General features: G+C 48.8%; 2 protein-coding genes and 1 long non-coding RNA gene across 7 annotated transcripts in view; 1 reads left to right on the forward strand and 2 right to left on the reverse strand.

Annotated features, from left to right (window-relative positions):
• Positions 1 to 1,494, reverse strand: part of LOC122886380 (deoxynucleotidyltransferase terminal-interacting protein 1) — a 16,941-nt gene extending 15,447 nt beyond the window's left edge. The window contains exon 1 of one of the 2 annotated variants that reach the window (XM_044218487.1): positions 1,099 to 1,494. In XM_044218487.1, the coding sequence (XP_044074422.1) occupies positions 1,099 to 1,173 (75 nt within the window). In that variant the 5' untranslated portion in view covers positions 1,174 to 1,494. The remainder of the gene's footprint in view (positions 1 to 1,098) is intronic. The other variant, XM_044218477.1, reaches the window with a different exon arrangement.
• LOC122886508 overlaps positions 1 to 9,200 on the forward strand; it is a 20,479-nt gene extending 11,279 nt beyond the window's left edge. The window contains exon 3 of one of the 2 annotated variants that reach the window (XR_006380380.1): positions 9,186 to 9,200. This is a non-coding gene — a long non-coding RNA (uncharacterized LOC122886508). Of the gene's footprint in view, positions 1 to 9,144; positions 9,164 to 9,185 lie in introns of those variants that run through there. The other variant, XR_006380379.1, reaches the window with a different exon arrangement.
• Positions 2,886 to 21,139, reverse strand: pcif1 (phosphorylated CTD interacting factor 1). 3 transcript variants are annotated; one of them, XM_044218196.1, is made up of 16 exons: positions 20,292 to 21,139; positions 17,425 to 17,579; positions 15,094 to 15,218; positions 12,727 to 12,852; positions 12,438 to 12,571; positions 12,169 to 12,323; positions 10,632 to 10,779; positions 10,418 to 10,501; positions 10,215 to 10,314; positions 9,679 to 9,838; positions 8,922 to 9,091; positions 8,458 to 8,544; positions 8,165 to 8,349; positions 6,723 to 6,816; positions 6,442 to 6,617; positions 2,886 to 5,602 (listed from the first exon to the last, which is right to left on the reverse strand). In XM_044218196.1, the coding sequence occupies exons 2-16, from the start codon at positions 17,549 to 17,551 to the stop codon at positions 5,275 to 5,277; spliced, it is 2,199 nt and encodes a 732-aa protein (XP_044074131.1). In that variant the 5' UTR covers positions 17,552 to 17,579; positions 20,292 to 21,139; the 3' UTR covers positions 2,886 to 5,274. The 3 variants fall into 3 exon arrangements, with proteins under 3 accessions (XP_044074131.1, XP_044074113.1, XP_044074122.1); XM_044218178.1 differs by having other exon boundaries at positions 17,425 to 17,583; XM_044218187.1 differs by having other exon boundaries at positions 17,425 to 17,600.
• Positions 21,140 to 21,172: the final 33 nt, after the last annotated feature.

The raw sequence follows: 21,172 nt of genomic DNA on the forward strand, positions 1-21,172 counted from the left end.
ACCTTGAACTCCTCCGTCACACCTACAGCACACCTCACCACGGTCCTACAGCTGTCATACCTGTCCTGCACCACCCTAACATACTTCTCTGCCACTCCAGACTTCCTCATACAATCCCACAGCTCCTCTCTCGGCACCCTGTCACACGCTTTCTCTAAATCTACGAAGACACGATGCAACTCCCTATGACCTTCTCTGTGCTTCTCCATCAGCATCCTCAAAGCTAATACTGCATGTGTTGAACTCTTTCTAGGCATGAAACCATGTTGCTGCTCACAGATGCTCACCTCTGCCCTTAGCCTAGCTTCCACTACTCTTTCCCACAGCTTCACTGTATCATCAGCTTTATTCCTCTGTAGCTGCACAGCTCTGCACATCTCCCTCGTTCTTATAAACTGGCACCAGTACACTTCTCCTCCATTCCTCGGGCATCCTCTCTCTCTCCAAGATCTGTTAAACAAACTAGTCAGAAACTCTACTGCCACCTCTCCTAAACACTTCCATACCTCCACAGGTATGTCATCAGGACCAACTGCCTTTCCACTCTTCATCCTCTTCACCCTCCTCCTCACTTCACTCTTGCTAATCTTTGCTGCTTCCTGCTCCACACCAGTCACCTCTTCTACTCTTCGTTCCCTTTCATTTTCCTCATTCATCAACTCTTCAAAGTACTCCTTCCATCTTCCCATCACACTCCTGGCACCTGTCAGTACCTTTCCATCCTTATCTTTAATCACCCTCACCTGCTGCACATCCTTCCCATCTCTATCTCTTTGTCTGGCCAACCTGTACAAATCCACCTGTCCCTCTTTAGTGTCCAGCCTAGCATACAAGTCCTCATATGCTCTTTGTTTGGCCTTTGCCACCTCTACCTTCACCTTACGCTGCATCTCCCTGTACTCCAATATAATATAATATAATATAATATAATATAATGTAAAGTAATATAATATAATATAATGTAAAGTAATATAATATAATATAATGTAAAGTAATATAATATAATATAATGTAAAGTAATATAATATAATATAATATAATGTCAGAAAAGTAGCTAGCTGAGCTAACGTGTTAGCCGACGTTAGCTGCGGTTCGTACCGGGCTCTGCTCCGGCTGCTCCGGCCCGTCCTGCTCCAGCCAGTCCCGGCCTCCCTCACTGCGGTGGGCTCCCATGGTGGAAACGGTGCCGACCCAGTCCGGTCCGGGTCCGGGTCCAACCGAGCGAACTCTGCTGGGCTAGGCTAACAGTAGCTAAAGCTACCAGCGGCAGCTAACGGTGCTAAATCCCCGGGGCGGCTGTTTCAAAGTACCGTCACCGGTTTGTTACCGCGAGGCACCGGTTTGTTACCGCGCTGACAGACACGAGACGCTAAAAGACGTTCACTGATAAGCCGATGATCGATGATCGATGATCGACAGACTGACGGTAACGTTTGTTTCCAGGAAGTTACACTTCGGCTTCTTCCGCTTGTGTGAAGCTAGCAGCAGCACCAAGAGCTCTTCCGGTCACTCACTTCAGAATAAAAGCACCATCTCTACAACTCCAAAATAAGGGCTTCATAAAATCATCATTATTAATATTATAATATTATTATTATTATAATCATCATTATTATAATCATTATCATTATTACCATCATCATTATTATTATTATCATTATTATTATCATTATAATTATTATCATTATTATTATTATAATCATCATCATTATTATTATAATCATTATTATAATCATTATCATGATTATAATAATTATCATTATTATAATAATTATTATTATCATTATAATCATTATTGTCATTATTATTATTATAATCATCATCATTATTATTATAATCATCATTATCATCATCATTATTTTTATCATCATCATTATAATCATCATCATCATTATTAATATTATTACCATCATTATTATTAATTATTATTATTTTCAGCATCGGGACAGTGAATACACAGCTCATGTTCCTGGTGTTGCTTCAGGAAATTAAACGAGATATATTTGCGAGATATAAATGTGAATTAAGAGAAAAGATAGTTTGCTTGAAGTTATGAACTACACAAGTTTTATTACAAGAAAACATCAAGTCTTTTCTCTAAATTAACGAATAAAGTTCAATTAATGATGAAATAAAACCTTACGTCGCTACATAAACAAAACCTTTATCTAATAATGTCGAGATCTTTATTGTAATTTTTAGATCTCAAGTAAAATTAGGAGATAAAGATCTTTTTTTATTGATTACGGTTTGATCGTATAAAAATCTTGTTTATTTGATTTCATAGATACAACAACCGTATCCCGTACTTATTACAGATCTACAAGTAGAGAAAATCGATACGGACGTCACGATCACGAGAAAACTACTTCGGCGTTTGGTTGCGATCATGGAAATGTTTTGCAGGTAAGCGGTTCTACCTGAGACCCGGTCCTGACCCGGTCCAGACCGGTCCTGACCCGGTCCGAAACTTTAACCTCTCCTTCCGGCAGGATTTCACGTACATTTTTCTTGAGTTTTAAGGATTTTATTCGTATTTTTCCACAAGTTTTATTTACACATCTGTTCAATGTGTCGAACGTTCTGAAACCTTCACCAAGAGCCGGACCGGGTAACCGGGTCGGATCTGCGTTTACAGGCAGGATGAAGGACGGCCTGTATTTACTTTCTCCAGCTGCGAGGACCCCGCCACAAACACCCGGTCCTCGTCACGCCGCAGCGTCACGCCAGCGTCATTTCCTCTTCACAGCCGACGCCAGACGTTTTAGGTTTGAGATGAAACATTTTGTAAAAGTGATTTTTACCGCGACGCGCTGCTGCGAATCAACGAAACAAAGAAACAAACGAACATTTTATGAACAAAGAGAAGAACAGGAGGCTGAACCTGTCGTTATGACCTCTGTTTTATAAGTCATAATTATGAGACGCCATCTCTTCAAAGCTTCAAGATCTCCAAACAGCTCAGGTCGTTACAGCGTCTTGTGTAAGTACGAGACAGAAATCTTGCAGTTAATGTGACAAAGTTACAACATCTGTCTCTCGCAATTACAGGAAACTCACGAAATGCGTTTTCAAAGTTACAGAAAGGCTCGTAAATATAACAATAATGGAAATGTTCTCATTTTTAATTTTGACATGAAGCTCAAGAGGAAAGTTTTCTAGAAATGATGAGACAGAAGTCGTAACTCAACATGAATAATATTCATTATGTACTTAGTTTTATATAAACAATTACAAGAAAAGAGTTTTCTTGTAATTATTTTGAGGAAACTGTTGTGACATCTTTTGAGACACGGAAGTCGTAACCACAAGATTTTTATCTCGTAATTACGAGAACTTCAGCTTTTATCAGATACAGGTCCCATAAGTAGGAAATTATTACAATAAAACATCTGCAATGTGTTTCTCTCGTCAGCGTGCTGTAGTTTAAAGGAACAGTCCAACATTAGCCTAGCTTAGCACGAAGACTGGAAGCAGGGGGAAACTGCTAGCTTTGCTCCGTCAAATAAGAAAAAGTCCACCTTTTCGTCCCAAAATGCTGGACTGCTCCTTTAAAGACGGCGACGCCTGAGAAACACATTCAGGAATACGAACATCATTTAGAGTCCAAAATCATTTCATGCACAACAAAAACCCAAAATAACCAAAACCCATAAAAAACAAAGACCACGTACAGAAACAGCTGAATTATAAAAATAAGGTGGAGGAGTTTCCTGCTGGTTAACTTCAGCATGACGCACACACGGCTACTTTTACATACAAGATATAGACTTTCTTAATAACACTTTGGTTTAGTTTAAAAACAAACTATCATAAGCTGTATAATACAGAAAACATCTCCATCTCTTCTTAAAAAACGTTAAATTAAATCAAATAAAAAAATTTGTTTTTTCAATCAATTTAAAAGCAGATGAGGAAAATAACACCAACAGACTTCATATCAGTTTACCTGTACAGTATCTACACTGCTGCTGGGGCAGAAACTGACGTCACACGGAGACAGACGCCCGCAGGACGACCCGTCAGCCAATCAGAGGACAGACAGTCAGCCGCGTGAGGTGCGCCGCGGTAGTTTAAACATGTCCTCGCATACGTTCACGTCCTACGACGGACTGACAACCAATTATATTTCCACTAAAGACGCTCAAAAGATCGGGAGGTGAAAGTCGTAATATTCGAGACAAAGACGATATTTTGGGGAAAAGATAAAACGAGACAAAGAAAGAACAAAGTCAAGTTGCGATGAAACTACGATGAACCAGACTTTCACTGCAGAAACCCTGAAATAAGTTCGCGCAGCTTGAAGAGCGAGAACACACCTGGTCACACCTGCGGTGCAAACGCCTCCCTCCCCGGTGACGGAGGATCTGACTGTCACGTCTCTGACCGCGCACTTCCTGTGGCGTCACGTGACACCACAGGAAGTGCGACGGGACCTCTGAGGAGTCGTCTGTCCTCGCTGACCGGTCTGAGTCACGGTTCTGACTCCGCCTCCTTCCACGCGTGAATATGACCTCATTGCAAAGGCTCTGCCTCCTCCTGCCCGCTGAAGACTCAGTTTCCCACAATCCACCGCGGGCCGAGCAGGTTCATCCTCCGAAGGACGCGCACCAGTTGGCCAGGCCGACCTGAGGAGGCGGGGCCTGAAGCAGGACGTCGCTAGATTCTGTCCGACTCAACAAAGAAAGACGAGTCCAATAGAAACGATAGCTGCCTTGTCGACCAATCACCAAGCCCTGTCGGTGTGGGGTCCAATCGGAAGTCCTCCAGGGACCCAGAGGAGCAGTGACATCACAGATGACATCACAGGTGAATGAAAAGGTTTTTATTGCTGGAGCTCCAACATGTTGCTGCTCGCTGATCAACTACATCTTCTTATTAGCTGCGGTGCTTGTTGCTAAGCAACAGGAGCAGCCACACCTGGACGTGAATCAGCTGCAGGTAAAAGAAAGACTCCAGGTGCTGTGAAGTCAGAGCTTCGACCAATCAGAAGAGCTGATGTGAGGGGGGACAAACCAGATTGCGGGGACACGGTGAAAGCCAACAGAAAGGATTAAATTAGGTTTGAGAGGGACGCTCTGGCCCCACCCCCTGCTGGCGGCAGAACGGCATTGTGGGTATGTTGACAGACGCTTAGGGTGTGCTACAGGTGCTGGTGAGGGACAATCTGAACAGACGGGACGATCAGGACAAACTACCGCTGTAAAATAGACAAACTTTAAACAACTTTTCAACAGGTGAAGGGGCGTGGTCACACTACAAGCCCCGCCCCCTCTACACGGCGGCCATCTTGTCTAGAGGACTGCCGCTGCTACTGCTGCTGCTGTTGTTGCTGCTGCTGTTGTTGTTATTGTCATGGCCACCGGGTGACATCACGCCGCTCTGTGGCCTATCGGCGGCCTTGGGGGCGGAGTCTCTGTCTCCAGGAGTATTATGGGCGGGGCCAGGAGATGACAGCGAGGACGGGCGAGAGAGGGAGGGTCGGTACGCCGCCGTCAGCTCAGCCAGACGCTCCGGAGTCGGAGCCCACTTCGCAAAACCAGCATCGTTCTGCAGGAAGAGTACTGCAGTACCGTGTACCGCCCGGTAGTACATCTCATCTCTGAAAATACACACAGAGAGTTTAATGTAGTACAGTGTAGTATCAGTGTAGTTACAGTGTAGTATCAGTTTAGTACAGTGTAGTTACAGTGTAGTATCGTGTAGTACAGTGTAGTATCAGTTTAGTACAGTGTAGTTACAGTGTAGTTACAGTGTAGTACTGTGTAGTATCGTGTAGTACAGTGTAGTATCAGTTTAGTACAGTGTAGTACAGTGCAGTACTGTGTAGTTACAGTGTAGTATCAGTTTAGTACAGTGTAGTTACAGTGTAGTTACAGTGTAGTACTGTGTAGTATCGTGTAGTACAGTGTAGTATCAGTTTAGTACAGTGTAGTTACAGTGTAGTACTGTGTAGTATCGTGTAGTACAGTGTAGTATCAGTTTAGTACAGTGTAGTTACAGTGTAGTTACAGTGTAGTACTGTGTAGTACTGTGTAGTATCGTGTAGTACAGTGTAGTATCAGTGCAGTATCAGTGTAGTATCAGTGCAGTACAGTGTAGTATCAGTTTAGTACAGTGTAGTTACAGTGTAGTTACAGTGTAGTACTGTGTAGTATCGTGTAGTACAGTGTAGTATCAGTGCAGTATCAGTGTAGTATCAGTGCAGTACAGTGTAGTATCAGTTTAGTACAGTGTAGTTACAGTGTAGTTACAGTGTAGTACTGTGTAGTATCGTGTAGTACAGTGTAGTATCAGTGCAGTATCAGTGTAGTATCAGTGCAGTATCAGTGCAGTATCAGTGTAGTATCAGTGTAGTACAGTGTAGTACAGTGTAGTATCAGTGCAGTATCAGTGTAGTATCAGTGCAGTATCAGTGCAGTATCAGTGCAGTATCCGTACTTCTTGCAGAGGTGTTGGCTCCCGGAGCGATACTCGTGTTCGTAGGCCGGGGCGCTCAGCTGGTGACGGAGGAATCGGCTTGCCTCCATGCGGGTCAGAGCCGGGGTCATGGGGTCACGCCACTCAGGGACGAAGACGATGAAGGACAGAGGTTCAGAGGACTGATCCAAGAGCTCCTGACAGACAGAGACAATATGTTGACCTGTATACACGGTACAGACCGGTACAGACCGCCTGGTCCAGGGACCAGTACTAACTAGTACACAACATAGTGGACTGACCTCGAAGTGCGTCACCATGGCGTCCATCAGCTCTTCACAGAACGGAGGGTTGGCTTCGAACGAGCCGCTGACTGGACAGAAAGACAGGAACGGCCTGAAAGCACACGCTAGGTTAGTACACGCTGCAATACTGCATCCTGGGAGTACTACTGCATCCTGGGAGTACTACACGCTGTAATACTGCATCCTGGGAGTACTACTGCATCCTGGGAGTACTACTGCATCCTGGGAGTACTACACGCTGTAATACTGCATCCTGGGAGTACTACTGCATCCTGGGAGTACTACTGCATCCTGGGAGTACTACACGCTGTAATACTGCATCCTGGGGTACTACTGCATCCTGGGAGTACTACTGCATCCTGAGAGTACTACACGCCGCACTACTGCATCCTGGGAGTACTACTGCATCCTGGGAGTACTACTGCATCCTGAGAGTGTGCACTACTGCATCCTGGGAGTACTACTGCATCCTGGGAGTACTACTGCATCCTGGGAGTACTACAGTGTGTACTACTGCATCCTGGGAGTACTACAGTGTGTACTACTGCATCCTGGGAGTACTACAGTGTGTACTACTGCATCCTGGGAGTACTACTGCATCCTGGGAGTACTACTGCATCCTGGGAGTACTACAGTGTGTACTACTGCATCCTGGGAGTACTACACGCCGCACTACTGCATCCTGGGAGTACTACACGCCGTACTACTGCATCCTGGGAGTACTACACGCCGTACTACTGCATCCTGGGAGTACTACTGCATCCTGGGAGTACTACTGCATCCTGGGAGTACTACAGTGTGTACTACTGCATCCTGGGAGTACTACACGCCGCACTACTGCATCCTGGGAGTACTACTGCATCCTGGGAGTACTACACGCCGCGTACTACTGCATCCTGGGAGTACTACACGCCGCACTACTGCATCCTGGGAGTACTACACGCCGTACTACTGCATCCTGGGAGTACTACACGCCGCACTACTGCATCCTGGGAGTACTACTGCATCCTGGGAGTACTACACGCTGTACTACTGCATCCTGGGAGTACTACTCGCTGTAATACTGCATCCTGGGAGTACTACTGCATCCTGGGAGTACTACACGCTGTAATACTGCATCCTGGGAGTACTACTGCATCCTGGGAGTACTACACGCTGTAATACTGCATCCTGGGAGTACTACTGCATCCTGGGAGTACTACTGCATCCTGGGAGTACTACAGTGTGTACTACTGCATCCTGGGAGTACTACAGTGTGTACTACTGCATCCTGGGAGTATATATATATCGTGATGCATACGACTGTAACAGTACCACACAGACGATCTGAGTGTATCTGACCTGTTCACCTCTCAGGTAAACAGACAGATCGCTGCAGTCAGTGTGTAGAGGTGTGTCTAGCACCCGTCTCTAGCACCCGTCTCTAGCACCCGTCTCACCCTCTGGATCCAAAGAAGCCATCGATGTCGGGGAACGCCGAGCTGAACTGTTTGAAGTAGCAGTTGAGCGGCGAGGCGAAACACTCGAAGGAAACTCCGAACTGTCGGTTCAGCGCCTCGAACACCGGCACCGGCAGCGCCCCCTGCAGGCCCGTCCCCTCGTTAACTCCGCTGCCAAACATCACCTGGACACACACACGCCTCGTTAACTCACTAATTACCCGAGTCCTTACCAAACAGTCTGCCAGGTGAGATCAGGTAAACCCTGATTGGTTAACAGAGAGTCAGCTGACCTGGTATCTCTTGAGGAGGCACCAGACTCTGGACAGGAACTTCTCAAAGCGAGGATCGTCTATACAGCTGTACCTGTACAACAACTCCTGGACAGACAGACAGGCAGGCAGAGAGAGAGACAGGCAGTCAGAGAGAGAGTCAGAGACAGGCAGAGAGAGAGACAGGCAGACAGTCAGAGAGAGGAGACAGGCAGTCAGAGAGGGAGACAGGCAGGCAGAGAGAGAGACAGGCAGTCAGACAGGGAGACAGGCAGTCAGATGTACTTTTGACATGATGTAAAAGAATGGCGCCCTCTGCTGGTGGACATTATAATAATTACAGTCTGAAACAAACAGAATATAAACTGATTTCAGGACGACGTGTTAATACTTCTGTTTCCTCCTGTTCAGAGTACTCAGAGTACCCGTCAGCAGTACTCAGAGTACCCGTCAGCAGTACTCAGAGTACCCTCAGCAGTACTGACCAGTTTGCTGAAGTGCCCTCTGTTGACTTTGACCATCTCTCCTCTGAAGCGCAGACAGGCCACGTCGTTCTCAAAGTGCAGCTCGACTCGAGGGAGGGGGGGCGAGGGGAGCGCCAGACGCACCGGGTAACAGTAGACCAACCGGGACTGCTGGGGGGACGCACACGCCTCTGAACACACACAAAACACATAATACACACATAAATAATACACACATGCTCAGGTGTGTGTGTGTGCCTGTGGGGGGTCCTGCAGCAGGCTCAGGTGTGTGTGTGTGTGTGTACCTATGGGGGGGTCCTGCAGCAGGCTCAGGTGTGTGTGTGTACCTATGGGGGGGTCCTGCAGCAGGCTCAGGTGTGTGTGTGTGTGTACCTATGGGGGGTCCTGCAGCAGGCTCAGGTGTGTGTGTGTGTACCTATGGGGGGTCCTGCAGCAGGCTCAGTGTGTGTGTGTGTACCTATGGGGGGTCCTGCAGCAGGCTCAGGTGTGTGTGTGTGTACCTATGGGGGGTCCTGCAGCAGGCTCAGTGTGTGTGTGTGTGTACCTATGGGGGTCCTGCAGCAGGCTCAGGTGTGTGTGTGTACCAGGGGGTCCTGCAGCAGGCTCAGGTGTGTGTGTGTGTACCTATGGGGGTCCTGCAGCAGGCTCAGGTGTGTGTGTGTGTGTACCTATGGGGGTCCTGCAGCAGGCTCAGTGTGTGTGTGTGTGTACCTGTGGGGGTCCTGCAGCAGGCTCAGGTGTGTGTGTGTGTGTGTACCTATGGGGGGGTCCTGCAGCAGGCTCAGGTGAGTCTGTCTCAGGCGGCGGCTGTACTCTGCAGACAGCTGGTAGATCTTGGAGCAGATTCCCTCCACAGAGTCTTTGGCGACGGCGGTGACGTGAGGACCACACTGCTGTCTCAGGTGCTCCAGACGGTCCTACGCACACACAGTTATAACAGGTACAGTGAACACGTGAGCAGCACCCCTGACCCGACCTACACCAGCTCCCTTCGCACTCTGCAACCTGCCCCAGTGCTCACCGGAGCCAGCTGAACCACATCACAATCCTGAGACCGCCACAGCGACACCCCGCACCTTGACTGCACAGGAAGCAACCCTGGTGGAGTCCAACACCCACTGACAACATGTGACTTCCTGCTGTTTACAGCGGTCACTCCGGTTATACAAGAACTGAACGAGTCCCACTGTGCCCCCCCCGAGACGCTGGAACAGGGTGTTGGTTACGTCCTTTAAACAGCCTGAGACTAAACACCTGAAGAAGAATCCCACAGAAAGCAGCAGCAGAGGTTACCATGTAGTCCTCCTTGCTGGCCGAGTGATCTCGGCGCAGCCAGTTCATGGTGTCTTCAGCGTTCCACTTCACCACCTTCCTGCTCTCTGGACTCGCATTCCTGCACAGGTGAGAGGTCAAAGGTTAGAGCTCCCTCAGCATCGCCCGCCCGCCGGCTGATGACCTCAGCAGGATAAAAGTCCGATTAGTCGGTTGTGACCTACCGGGAGTCGATCATCTTCTTGGCGGCTTCAGCGTATTTAAACAGCAGCTTCCGGGCCTCCTCTTTGTACTTAATACGCGACAACCTGAGACACAAACACACAGACATCAATACATAATCAATACATACAAATAAAATGAACGTTCTGATTATAATCTATTAATATTGTCCAGTCCAGGTCAATACAGACACTTAGAGTTTGAAGCGGCAGATACCTGATGGGAATGTCGTTCATGACCTCTCTGAACATGGACGGCGAGATGACGGGGTCACAGTCACTCGGCAGTAAGGGGTCGTGACCTTTGTCAACCACTTTCCTCTCCAGTAGCCAGCGGTTGAAGGACTCCCGGGGCGGATCAATACCTGAACCACAGTCAGACAGCACATGGACTTTCAGAAGGTAACAACCCTGAGAATAGTTCAACAGGTCGAGACGGGCTGCTAACCCTGGCTTCTTATTTTAATTCACTCACGTCGATGACTGTCAGGAGGATTCAGTGTCCTGCTCAAGGACACCTGAGTTCGGCCTACACCTGCTCTTCAGTTATGAACTGCCGCCGTACAAACAAAACTATCGAATACACTAGCAACTATTTTACCGATTAATCTAAACGATTCATTTTCCTCCAAAAAGTCAAACTGACCATTTTATTTTGGCAAACTGTAAGTCTAAACCGGCAACTCCGACATGACACAAATAAACACACGGCGGCACCGTCAGCCATCGTAAACCTCAACATGTTCTCAAACACTCGGTCAGCAGCCAGACGACTTCAAGGCGTCATATTAAAACAGCTACGAGGACAAGACGGTGTCGTCCCTCATTCGTCCAGCAGTGCTCCATCGTAGAAAAGGTTTCAGTCGTAGTCGTCTGGACGCTGTTTTCAGAATCAAGACGTTTCGGCTCCCATCCGGAAGTCATTCTCAACTATGAAAATGGTCTGAGAACTCAGAAATTTAAGCTACTCTGTGTTACATAAGCCCCGCCCTCAGGGAGGAGTCTACCTGAGTGTCTGCTGTTTACCTGCCTAGTTTCACCTGAAACTGACCTAATAGTTTCCATGATGGCCCAGTAATCAGTAATCAGGCCTATTGTTCTCTGGCTGCACCTCCCTCATCACTGTTCAGTACCTGATTAGCATGTGATCGGCTTGACCACGGTGTTAATACACTGTGGTAAACTTTGGGCAGATTGAATCTCAGACCACCATTTCTGTTCAAAGAGGGGTTTTCTTTTTTTGTGAAAGGCAAGGTAAACAGCACTCAGGAAGACTTTTTATTAAATTTCTGAGTTCTCAGACCATTTTCACAATTTCACAAAACGTCTTGATTCTGAAAACAGCGTCCAGACGACTACGACTGAAACCTTTTCTACGAAAGCTACAAGGACAGACAGACAGACAGGGAGAGAGAGAGACAGACAGGTGGAGAGAGAGACAGACAGGTGGAGAGAGAGACAGAGTGAATGAGGAGAGGGAGCGCTGGTAGGAGAAAGCCGGTGAATCAGAAAAATGAAATGTTTCCTGATTGTTTCACAGCGTTTACGTTCAGGCAGAAATAAAACACGGCCGCACCGCCGCGCGGTCGCCATGACGCAGCAATTACTCAGCGATAGCGAAGAAAAACAATGGAAAACCACACGTCAGTTAAAAATACTGACGTGGACACCATCGTTTGGTGGACTACCCTGAACTGATAGATGTGGCGAGTCGGGGTGATCAGCAGTGAACGTCCTGCCAGATGTGACGCTACCTTCTCTCTGGTGACACAGTTCGTGGTAGTGTTGCCGAAGTTTGGTGACCAGCTGGGCTCTCTGCAGCTCGATCTCAGGGTGGGGGGGCAGGTGGTTAGCGGGTGCGCGCTCTCTGATCACAGCATTGGTCTGGACGTCCAGATCCCAGTAGATACTGAAAACAACAACAACAGTAAACAACTCCCAATAATAAAACCCCTAAACCTCCAGGAGGGACAAACAAAACGCTAAAGATGCTAACTGGGAGGGGCGTGGCCTCAATACTCACATAGCTGGCCTGTATGGAGCAGGGGCGGGGCTTGGAGTTATGGGTGTGGCTGACGGGGCCGGTTTGTCCTCGGGGGCGGAGTTCCAGGGTTTGACCCCGGGGGTGCTGGGAGAGATGGGCGTGGTGGGCTCCACCTGGATACACAGAATTCTTGTCAGATTACACCAAGTTAAATACTCAGTTTCCCACAATCCATTGCACACCACTCACTAGTTTAACTGTCAACTCTAAGGTCGTAAACTGATCACATGACCGGGTGTGTGTTTAGCTGTAGGTGTGCAGTTTTTACCTTAGCTCGTTTGATGCTGTTAGGCCCCGCCCCCTGCTCCTCAGAGCTCCTCCTCTTCCTCTGACCGTTACCAAGGTTACTGTCTCCGCCCTCTGCTGGAGCCGCATTCAGACCTAAAGGATCAGACTGCAGACAGACGGGCTGCTGAGTCTCCGTGCCAGACTACATGCTAACCGTACACTTCGTACTAAAAGTCAACATACTGTCAAACCAACAGGAAATGATGTAAAATGAGCGCCATCAGATGTCAAAGTGTGACTTCAGAGCGAGACTGTCCGTAGCAGCACAATGTTTTTCACTTGCTAAGCTGAACGTCAGGGAACTCAGGTGTTGCACCTGTACAGACTGGAGGTGTAACGCACGAGTCCACCAGGAAGCAGCGTCCCCGTCATCAAACCACAATGGAAAGAAAACAGCCCGAAAGTCATTTTCAAGATGGGCGATGCTTCACCGAGGGGGTAACTACAGGTCTTACTTGTCCTGTTGCATCAGTGTCCTCAGTCTTCCTTTTGATATAATAATAAAACTTTATTTATAGAGCACTTATCAAAACAAAGTACAAAGTGCTTCACAACAAGAGAAATAAAATACATAAAATACATAAAAGCAATAAAATAAACAGTTCAGGTAAAATCAGGATCTGCTTTCAGGTAAAAATGTGTTTTGAGACGAGACTTAAACGAAGACTCTGACTCAGACAGCCTGATGTCTTCGGGCAGGTTGTTCCAGAGCCTCGGGGCCCTGATGGCCAAAGCTCTGTCCCCCTTAGTTTCCATCCTGGACTCAGGATCAGACAGGAGACCCCTGCCCGAAGATCTCAGACTACGTGAAGGTTCATAAGGGATTACAAGGTCTAGAATACAGTCTGGAGCCATGAAGAGCCTTAAAAGGAATCAACAAGATTTTAAAATCAGTCCTGAAACCAACAGGGAGCCGATGTAAAGAGGCTGAACCAGGTGTGATGTGGTCGCACCTGGTCCTGGTTTACAGCCGAGCAGCTGAGTCCTGTACAGTCTGCAGTCTGTCAGAGTTTATATTTTAACATACTTTTGAAAAACTCAACAGCAGCGTCTCTCCAGACATCCTGACCCGGTTCCTGAAGATAATCCGCAGGTTTGTTGTGAGCAGTTTCATGTAGGAACTATCGGGAGAAAGAGAACAGTTCCTACATGAAACAGACCTGGATCAGGGCATCAGTGAGCTCCGGGACAGTCTGTGGCGCTACTTGGCGGCGTCGGATGCACCGAGACATAATGTCCCACAGGTTCTCAATTGCATTCAGGTCTGGGGAACGTGAGGGCCAGTTACCGGCATCAAGGCCTTCATCATCCAGGAACCGCCTACGCACTCTGGCCACCTGAGGCCGGGCTGCCCGGCTGTCCCCGTGTAACGGCCCGTCTCCGGGTATCTCCTCCATGCTCTGGAGACTGTGCAGGGCGTATGGATGTGCCATCCTGGAGGAGCTGGACTACCTGTGCAACCTGAACGGGCTGCAGGTACCGCCTCATGCTACAAGCAGTGACAAGGACACTGCAAAGTGCAAACTAGAGAAGAATCAGTCAGGAAGGATAAGGTGAGAGCAGTTGTCTGTGGCCACCACCTGCAAAACCATTCCCTTTTTGGGGGGTGTCTTGCTGTTGCCTCTGCAGTGCACCTGTTGTCACTTTCATCTGCACCTGAACAGGTGAAATTAATTCACAATCGCTTACACATCCTAACTGGACAGACTGAAATCCCTTAATTGTTTTGAGCAAAGTGAAAACAGTTATTCATGGATGTTATCACTCCTGTTATTCTTTGACTTCTATTTGGGGACTACAGTTCCCATAATGCTTTAGGGGATGTAAACAGGAAGTATAATGTTGCCATGGAGTCAGTGAGCTAGTTTGTTTTCAGCCTGTATGTGTTGACATGCAGTCAGACTGTCCCATCAGAGCAGCCGAACCAGCAGTCAGCAGCTCCTGTCTGCAGTGGATTAATAAAGTAATTCTTCCTCTTCAGTCATATTCATTCCACTTGTTCCACTCCTTGTTGTCCCCTGGTCCTCCACGGCCCCCGCAGTGGCTCTATGAAGTATTTTAATCTCCTCCATCAGCTGTGACTCGCTGCTTCCTGCTGTTGCGAGAACACCTGCATGCACCTGTCCCTCCTGCACCGCTCTGTGTACAGCGACGCAGCCGAAACCCGACGTGCAGAGCCGACTCTGCGTCTTCTCCACCGATGACTCGAACCGTCGGCTTTTAGGGGGCAGCCCTACCTCACCCCACCCCACCCCCTTCAACCCTCCCCGGGGACGCCCTCACAGTTAGGACACCCCTGGTGTGCCTCATCGACGACATCATTAAAGGAAACAGTGACACTACTCACGATGACATCATGCTGACCCAGCACCGGCACCTCCCACAGGCTCTGATTGGTGAATCTGTTGAAATAATACGGTCGGTTCTCCCTCCGAGACCAGCACTTAGACCATCCAGCCTGGACCAGTTCATCTGTCAGACAGACGGGTGAGAGACAGACAGGTCAGAGAGAGAGACGGGTCAGAGACAGACGGGTCAGAGACAGACAGGTCAGAGAGAGAGACAGGTCAGAGACAGACGGGTCAGAGACAGACAGGTCAGAGACAGACAGGTGAGAGAGAGACGGGTGAGAGACAGACAGGTCAGAGAGAGAGACAGGTCAGAGACAGACGGGTCAGAGACAGACAGGTCAGAGACAGACAGGTCAGAGACAGACGGGTCAGAGACAGACAGGTGAGAGACAGACAGGTCAGAGACAGACGGGTCAGAGACAGACAGGTGAGAGAGAGACGGGTCAGAGACAGACAGGTCAGAGAGAGAGACGGGTGAGAGAGACAGACAGACAGGTCAGAGAGAGAGACAGGTCAGAGACAGACGGGTCAGAGACAGACAGGTCAGAGAGAGACAGGTCAGAGAGAGAGACGGGTGAGAGAGAGACAGGTCAGAGAGAGAGACAGACGGGTCAGAGACAGACGGGTCAGAGACAGACAGGTCAGAGAGAGAGACAGACGGGTCAGAGACAGACGGGTCAGAGACAGACAGGTCAGAGAGAGAGACAGACAGGTCAGAGAGACAGACAGGTCAGAGAGAGAGACAGACGGGTCAGAGACAGACGGGTGAGAGACAGACAGGTCAGAGAGAGACAGGTCAGAGAGAGAGACGGGTGAGAGACAGACAGGTCAGAGACAGACAGGTGAGAGAGACAGACAGGTCAGAGACAGACGGGTCAGAGACAGACGGGTCAGAGACAGACGGGTCAGAGAGAGAGACAGACGGGTCAGAGACAGACAGGTCAGAGAGAGACGGGTCAGAGAGAGAGACGGGTGAGAGACAGACAGGTCAGAGACAGACAGACAGACAGGTGAGAGAGACAGACAGACAGGTGAGAGAGACAGACAGGTCAGAGACAGACGGGTGAGAGAGAGACAGGTCAGAGACAGACGGGTCAGAGAGAGACAGGTCAGAGACAGACAGGTCAGAGACAGACAGGTGAGAGAGAGACGGGTCAGAGACAGACAGGTCAGAGAGAGAGACGGGTGAGAGAGACAGACAGACAGGTCAGAGAGAGAGACAGGTCAGAGACAGACGGGTCAGAGACAGACAGGTCAGAGAGAGACAGGTCAGAGAGAGAGACGGGTGAGAGAGAGACAGGTCAGAGAGAGAGACAGACGGGTCAGAGACAGACGGGTCAGAGACAGACAGGTCAGAGAGAGAGACAGACGGGTCAGAGACAGACGAGTCAGAGACAGACAGGTCAGAGAGAGAGACAGACGAGTGAGAGACAGACAGGTCAGAGAGAGAGACAGACGGGTCAGAGACAGACGGGTGAGAGACAGACAGGTCAGAGAGAGACAGGTCAGAGAGAGAGACGGGTGAGAGACAGACAGGTCAGAGACAGACAGGTGAGAGAGACAGACGGGTCAGAGACAGACGGGTCAGAGACAGACGGGTCAGAGAGAGAGACAGACGGGTCAGAGACAGACAGGTCAGAGAGAGACGGGTCAGAGAGAGAGACGGGTGAGAGACAGACAGGTCAGAGACAGACAGACAGACAGGTGAGAGAGACAGACAGACAGGTGAGAGAGACAGACAGGTCAGAGACAGACGGGTCAGAGACAGACGGGTCAGAGAGAGAGACAGACGGGTCAGAGACAGACAGGTCAGAGAGAGACAGGTCAGAGAGAGAGACGGGTGAGAGACAGACAGGTCAGAGACAGACAGACAGACAGGTGAGAGAGACAGACAGGTCAGAGACAGACAGGTCAGAGAGAGAGACAGACGGGTCAGAGACAGACAGGTCAGAGACAGACAGGTCAGAGACAGACAGGTCAGAGAGAGAGACAGACGGGTCAGAGACAGACGGGTGAGAGACAGACAGGTCAGAGACAGACAGGTCAGAGAGACAGACAGGTCAGAGACAGACAGGTGAGAGAGACAGACAGACAGGTCAAAGACAGACAGGTCAGAGAGAGAGACGGGTGAGAGACAGACAGACAGGTGAGAGACAGGTCAGAGACAGACAGACAGGTCAGAGACAGACAGGTGAGAGACAGACAGGTGAGAGACAGGTCAGAGACAGACAGACAGACAGGTCAGAGACAGACAGGTGAGAGAGACAGACAGGTGAGAGACAGGTCAGAGACAGACAGACAGACAGGTCAGAGACAGACAGGTGTACCTGGGAGCTCAGGTGGTTTGGAGGTGGTGGACGGAGAAAGGGGCGGTCCCTGAGAGGAGGCGGAGACAGACGGAGACGGCATCATGGCCGCCTCCCCCTTCACCGATCCCTGGCTGTCATTGGACATCTCAGCTACTCGTCAGAATGACATCGACCTGCCTGGACAGGAAAACACACTAACTTTCAAAATAAAACACAGGTAAGCGCTCGGATTGTTGAGACCGTTAATGATCGACAACACACCCAGAAGTTCGATACGGATCAAACTAAACATTTTCACTATTTTACAGAAACGTCTCAGGTTCTCAGTTTAAAGATGATTGTTTTGGACGATTCTGCTTTATTTTGTGACGGAGAGAGAGAGAGACAGGAAAGGCAGGAGAGACAGAGGGGAAGACATGCAGGGCCCGGCGCTGCGAAGGGCTCAGCCTCGATACCTGCTCCACCAGGTGCAGCGCTCCACCAGGTGCAGCGCTCCACCAGGTGCGCTACCTGGGCAACCCAGGTTCTCACTTTATAAAGATATTCAGCTCAGTTTACTGTCATTTAGAACAAACTCATTACGTCAGGACTTAATACTTGTATATATTATAGTTTTCCTTCCGTTTCGCTGACTGACCTCAGACCTGTGTGTTTCCTTTATACTGCGGTCTGTTTCCTTCACACTGAGGACAAATAACTGACATCAGAACAGAGACTAAACTGTACTCGCACTATTTTAACTGCATAAGTGCGTTCACACGGACAATTATGGCAAAACGCAGTGCCGTACGAGTACCCGGATGGCGTAAACGGTTGAGTGTGGAACGCTGGACACGTCTCACCCTCAACGGTCGCCATCTTGGCTGCGTAGCAGAAGGGGAGGGACCACCAAACTTGTGTCCGGCTGTAGTTGGGCGTTAAAAAGAAGAATTAGCGGTGAAATGCTGCGGTCACCATTTCCGGAAGCGCACAGCAGCCGTGTTCGATTTGAGACGACGCTACCTGTCGAAACGCACGCACTGCGCAAGCAACAACATGGTGAACGCCGTCCTGCGTGGAGGTTTGAGCCGCGTCTGCCACCTGCCAGACACTCAGGGGTTAACTGCCAAGTCTTTAGTTAAACTGCCCAATATCACAAATCCAAACTGGCCTCGGGCCTCGGGACCCCCTCCGTCCTCAGACCCTCTTTCGTTTCAGGAACAACTCCCCAAAAACCCTTCAACAGGGAAAACCACCGGCCAGGTAATCCTGCAAACAGACGCTCCGCAGGTAAGTGAGGAGGATCTGAGCCGCAGCACCTCCTCGCCACCACGAGACCTGACACGCCACACGGACGCAGCGGGGGCGGGGCTGAATCTCCCGGGGGGACGGAGATCCAGATCAACGACAGAGAGGGGTCCCGGGCAGCCGGTGGTCCAGCTCCCACCTGTCCTGCTTAATATCAGCGCACTGACCTGAGAAGAGACGGACACTTTTCATTGTTCACAGACGTCAAGATTCATTGATTGAGACAGAAAACAGTCGACAGATTTATGGATCACGACAATAATCACTAGTGACGCAGCCGATTCTGACAGGTGAGAAGCCGGAAACTTCAAACATGTCTGCTAGAAACATGACAAACGATTAATAATTAATCAATCGATCATAAAAATCTTTGTGGTTTCATGTCAGACTTTTGTATTTAAATAATGAATTAACGCAGGACCAGCAGGTAGGTGTGTGTGTATATATATATATTTATTTATTATCTGCTGATCACTTTCCTGAAAACATCAATCGATCATCAACAAAGATGCAGATTAATCTGACGTTGATTAAATCAACTTTATATTAGTTTGCTGTTATACCAACACACCAAAGTACCAAGTTACAGCTCAGTTTCTGTTAGAGCTGCAGGAAGTGAGGGCAGGTTTTAGTCTTCTTGGTATAATGACTAACTAAACTTGATCAACAGGAAACTGATCGTCAATTAATTTTTCCAGCCAAAACGCCGACAAGATGTTTCAGTTTCTGTCTCAAACTGTTCGGACATTTTCACTGTTTCATTCACCAAACAACGAATCGATTAATCAGGAAGATGCCCAGATGGATCATTAGTGAAACAACTGTGAGCTGCGGCTCTACAGAGTGGAGCCCGGCTGTATGAGCAGGTGAACAGCAGACAGGTGAACAGCAGACAGGTGTGAAGCCCGTCGAGCCGAAGCCGGACTCGACCGGAGGAGCAGGTCCGGGCCGAGCTCAACCGCCTGAATGCGGCGGTTTGAAGGCAGATGGCGGCAAACGGAACGATATCAGAGTTTTAATCTGATCAAAATAATCGATAAACACCAGCTAACACGGTGTCTGCGTGTATCTGATGCGAAATTAAAGACCAAATTAAATGTTTTCTTTCTCATACGCAGAAACGAGCGCTATGGTTACACGCATGCGCCTGGCAGGCTTTCCAAACAAACACGGAGGAGGAGAAGCGAGGGGGAGGAGAGGGGGGAGCGGGGGGAGGACAACACAAAGCTGCGGCTGCTCCTCCGGAGCCCGGGCTGAAGACACGGACACAGCGGCTCTCAGTACCGGGCCACATCACGGCCAAACCGGGCTAAAGTGATTTCAGGAAAACGGGCAGCCTTTAGCTGCCGTCATTAACGGCCATTTTGCGCGGCCCGCTCGGTCTCCGCTCAGAGCGACAGCTGCTGTTTAGGCGCCACTTCTCAGACAAGATGGCGGACACGCCCCTGCCACAGCGCTGCGTGTCCCGCACAGTATTTCTGCTACATACTAGAAACTCAGCCGCCCTGCGCGCCCTTAGTCCGGTTCATCGGAACACCGAAACCTTCCGCCGCGTGTCGGTGCCGTCGGAGCGGCCCTTTGGGGCCGCCTGCCCTTACCTTGACTGGTTAAGTTGCGAGGAGTCGCGGATTCTGTCCGTTTGTTTCGGGTCCTCCGCTCCGCTCCCTCCCCGCCTGCTCAGACATCTTTACAGGGACCCGGGGTGAGCCACTGCGCAGGCGCAGCTTCTGCCCCGCTTCCTGTTCCAACACGTCCTGTTCCTGCCGCCATGTTGAGGAGGTCAAATAGGCTGAAAACATCTCAAACGTTAGCATCACTCCTCGCCTCACATCTTCCACATTCGCTTATTTTATTCAAAATAAATTCTTATTCTTTGAAAATAGATTAAATAGTGGTATCATGTTATTTGTGATGCCTCGGCACAAACAGCAGATTTATATAAGAATTAACTTTCGATAAGCCCGAGAAGTCCTGGAAGCAACTCCATCTGCTGAGGAAGATCATGTATTACGCTCGAAAGCTCCAGAACAGATACAATGATCAGATCGTTCTGTCAACTGCTGTTTCAGAGCTGGAGAATGAACTTTCACTGTCAACAAATAAATATTGTTTTATAAAAATGCTTCTTATAAACTGAAGACGTCGTCTCTGATTGGTCTGCTGTGTGCAGCGCCTCAAAGACACTTATTCAGACATCTTATATGGAAAATGTCCTTCAGAGGTTTTTTTAAACGATACTGAAAGCATTTCTCTTCAGTTACGAACCTGCACAGATGTTATATACGCTCTGCACTGTCTGTGGATGCTATGAAGGTAAAAATGACTTTGAATGTAATTATGGAAAAATGTCCCATTCACAAATATAAATGAACTAATTTAAGATTCATTACTTTTTGATGAGAACTGAACATTAACGTGGAACGAGCTGAAACATTCTGGTAAAATAAACACGTTCATATTTGTGATATACTTTATATCG

Source organism: Siniperca chuatsi, linkage group LG2, assembly GCF_020085105.1.
Source record: "Siniperca chuatsi isolate FFG_IHB_CAS linkage group LG2, ASM2008510v1, whole genome shotgun sequence".
Classification (NCBI taxonomy): Eukaryota; Metazoa; Chordata; class Actinopteri; order Centrarchiformes; family Sinipercidae; genus Siniperca; species Siniperca chuatsi.

Bases quoted from the DNA above. Each gene is read 5' to 3' on its own strand.
- pcif1 (XM_044218196.1), bottom strand. From the start codon at position 17,551: ATGTCCAATGACAGCCAGGGATCGGTGAAGGGGGAGGCGGCCATGATG. The intron at 12,853-15,093 runs GTGAGTAGTGTC...GTCTGTCTGCAG, and splicing joins TGGGTCAGCATGATGTCATC to TCTGATCCTTTAGGTCTGAA. The intron at 10,502-10,631 runs GTATCTGCCGCT...TTTGTGTCTCAG, and splicing joins ATGAACGACATTCCCATCAG to GTTGTCGCGTATTAAGTACA.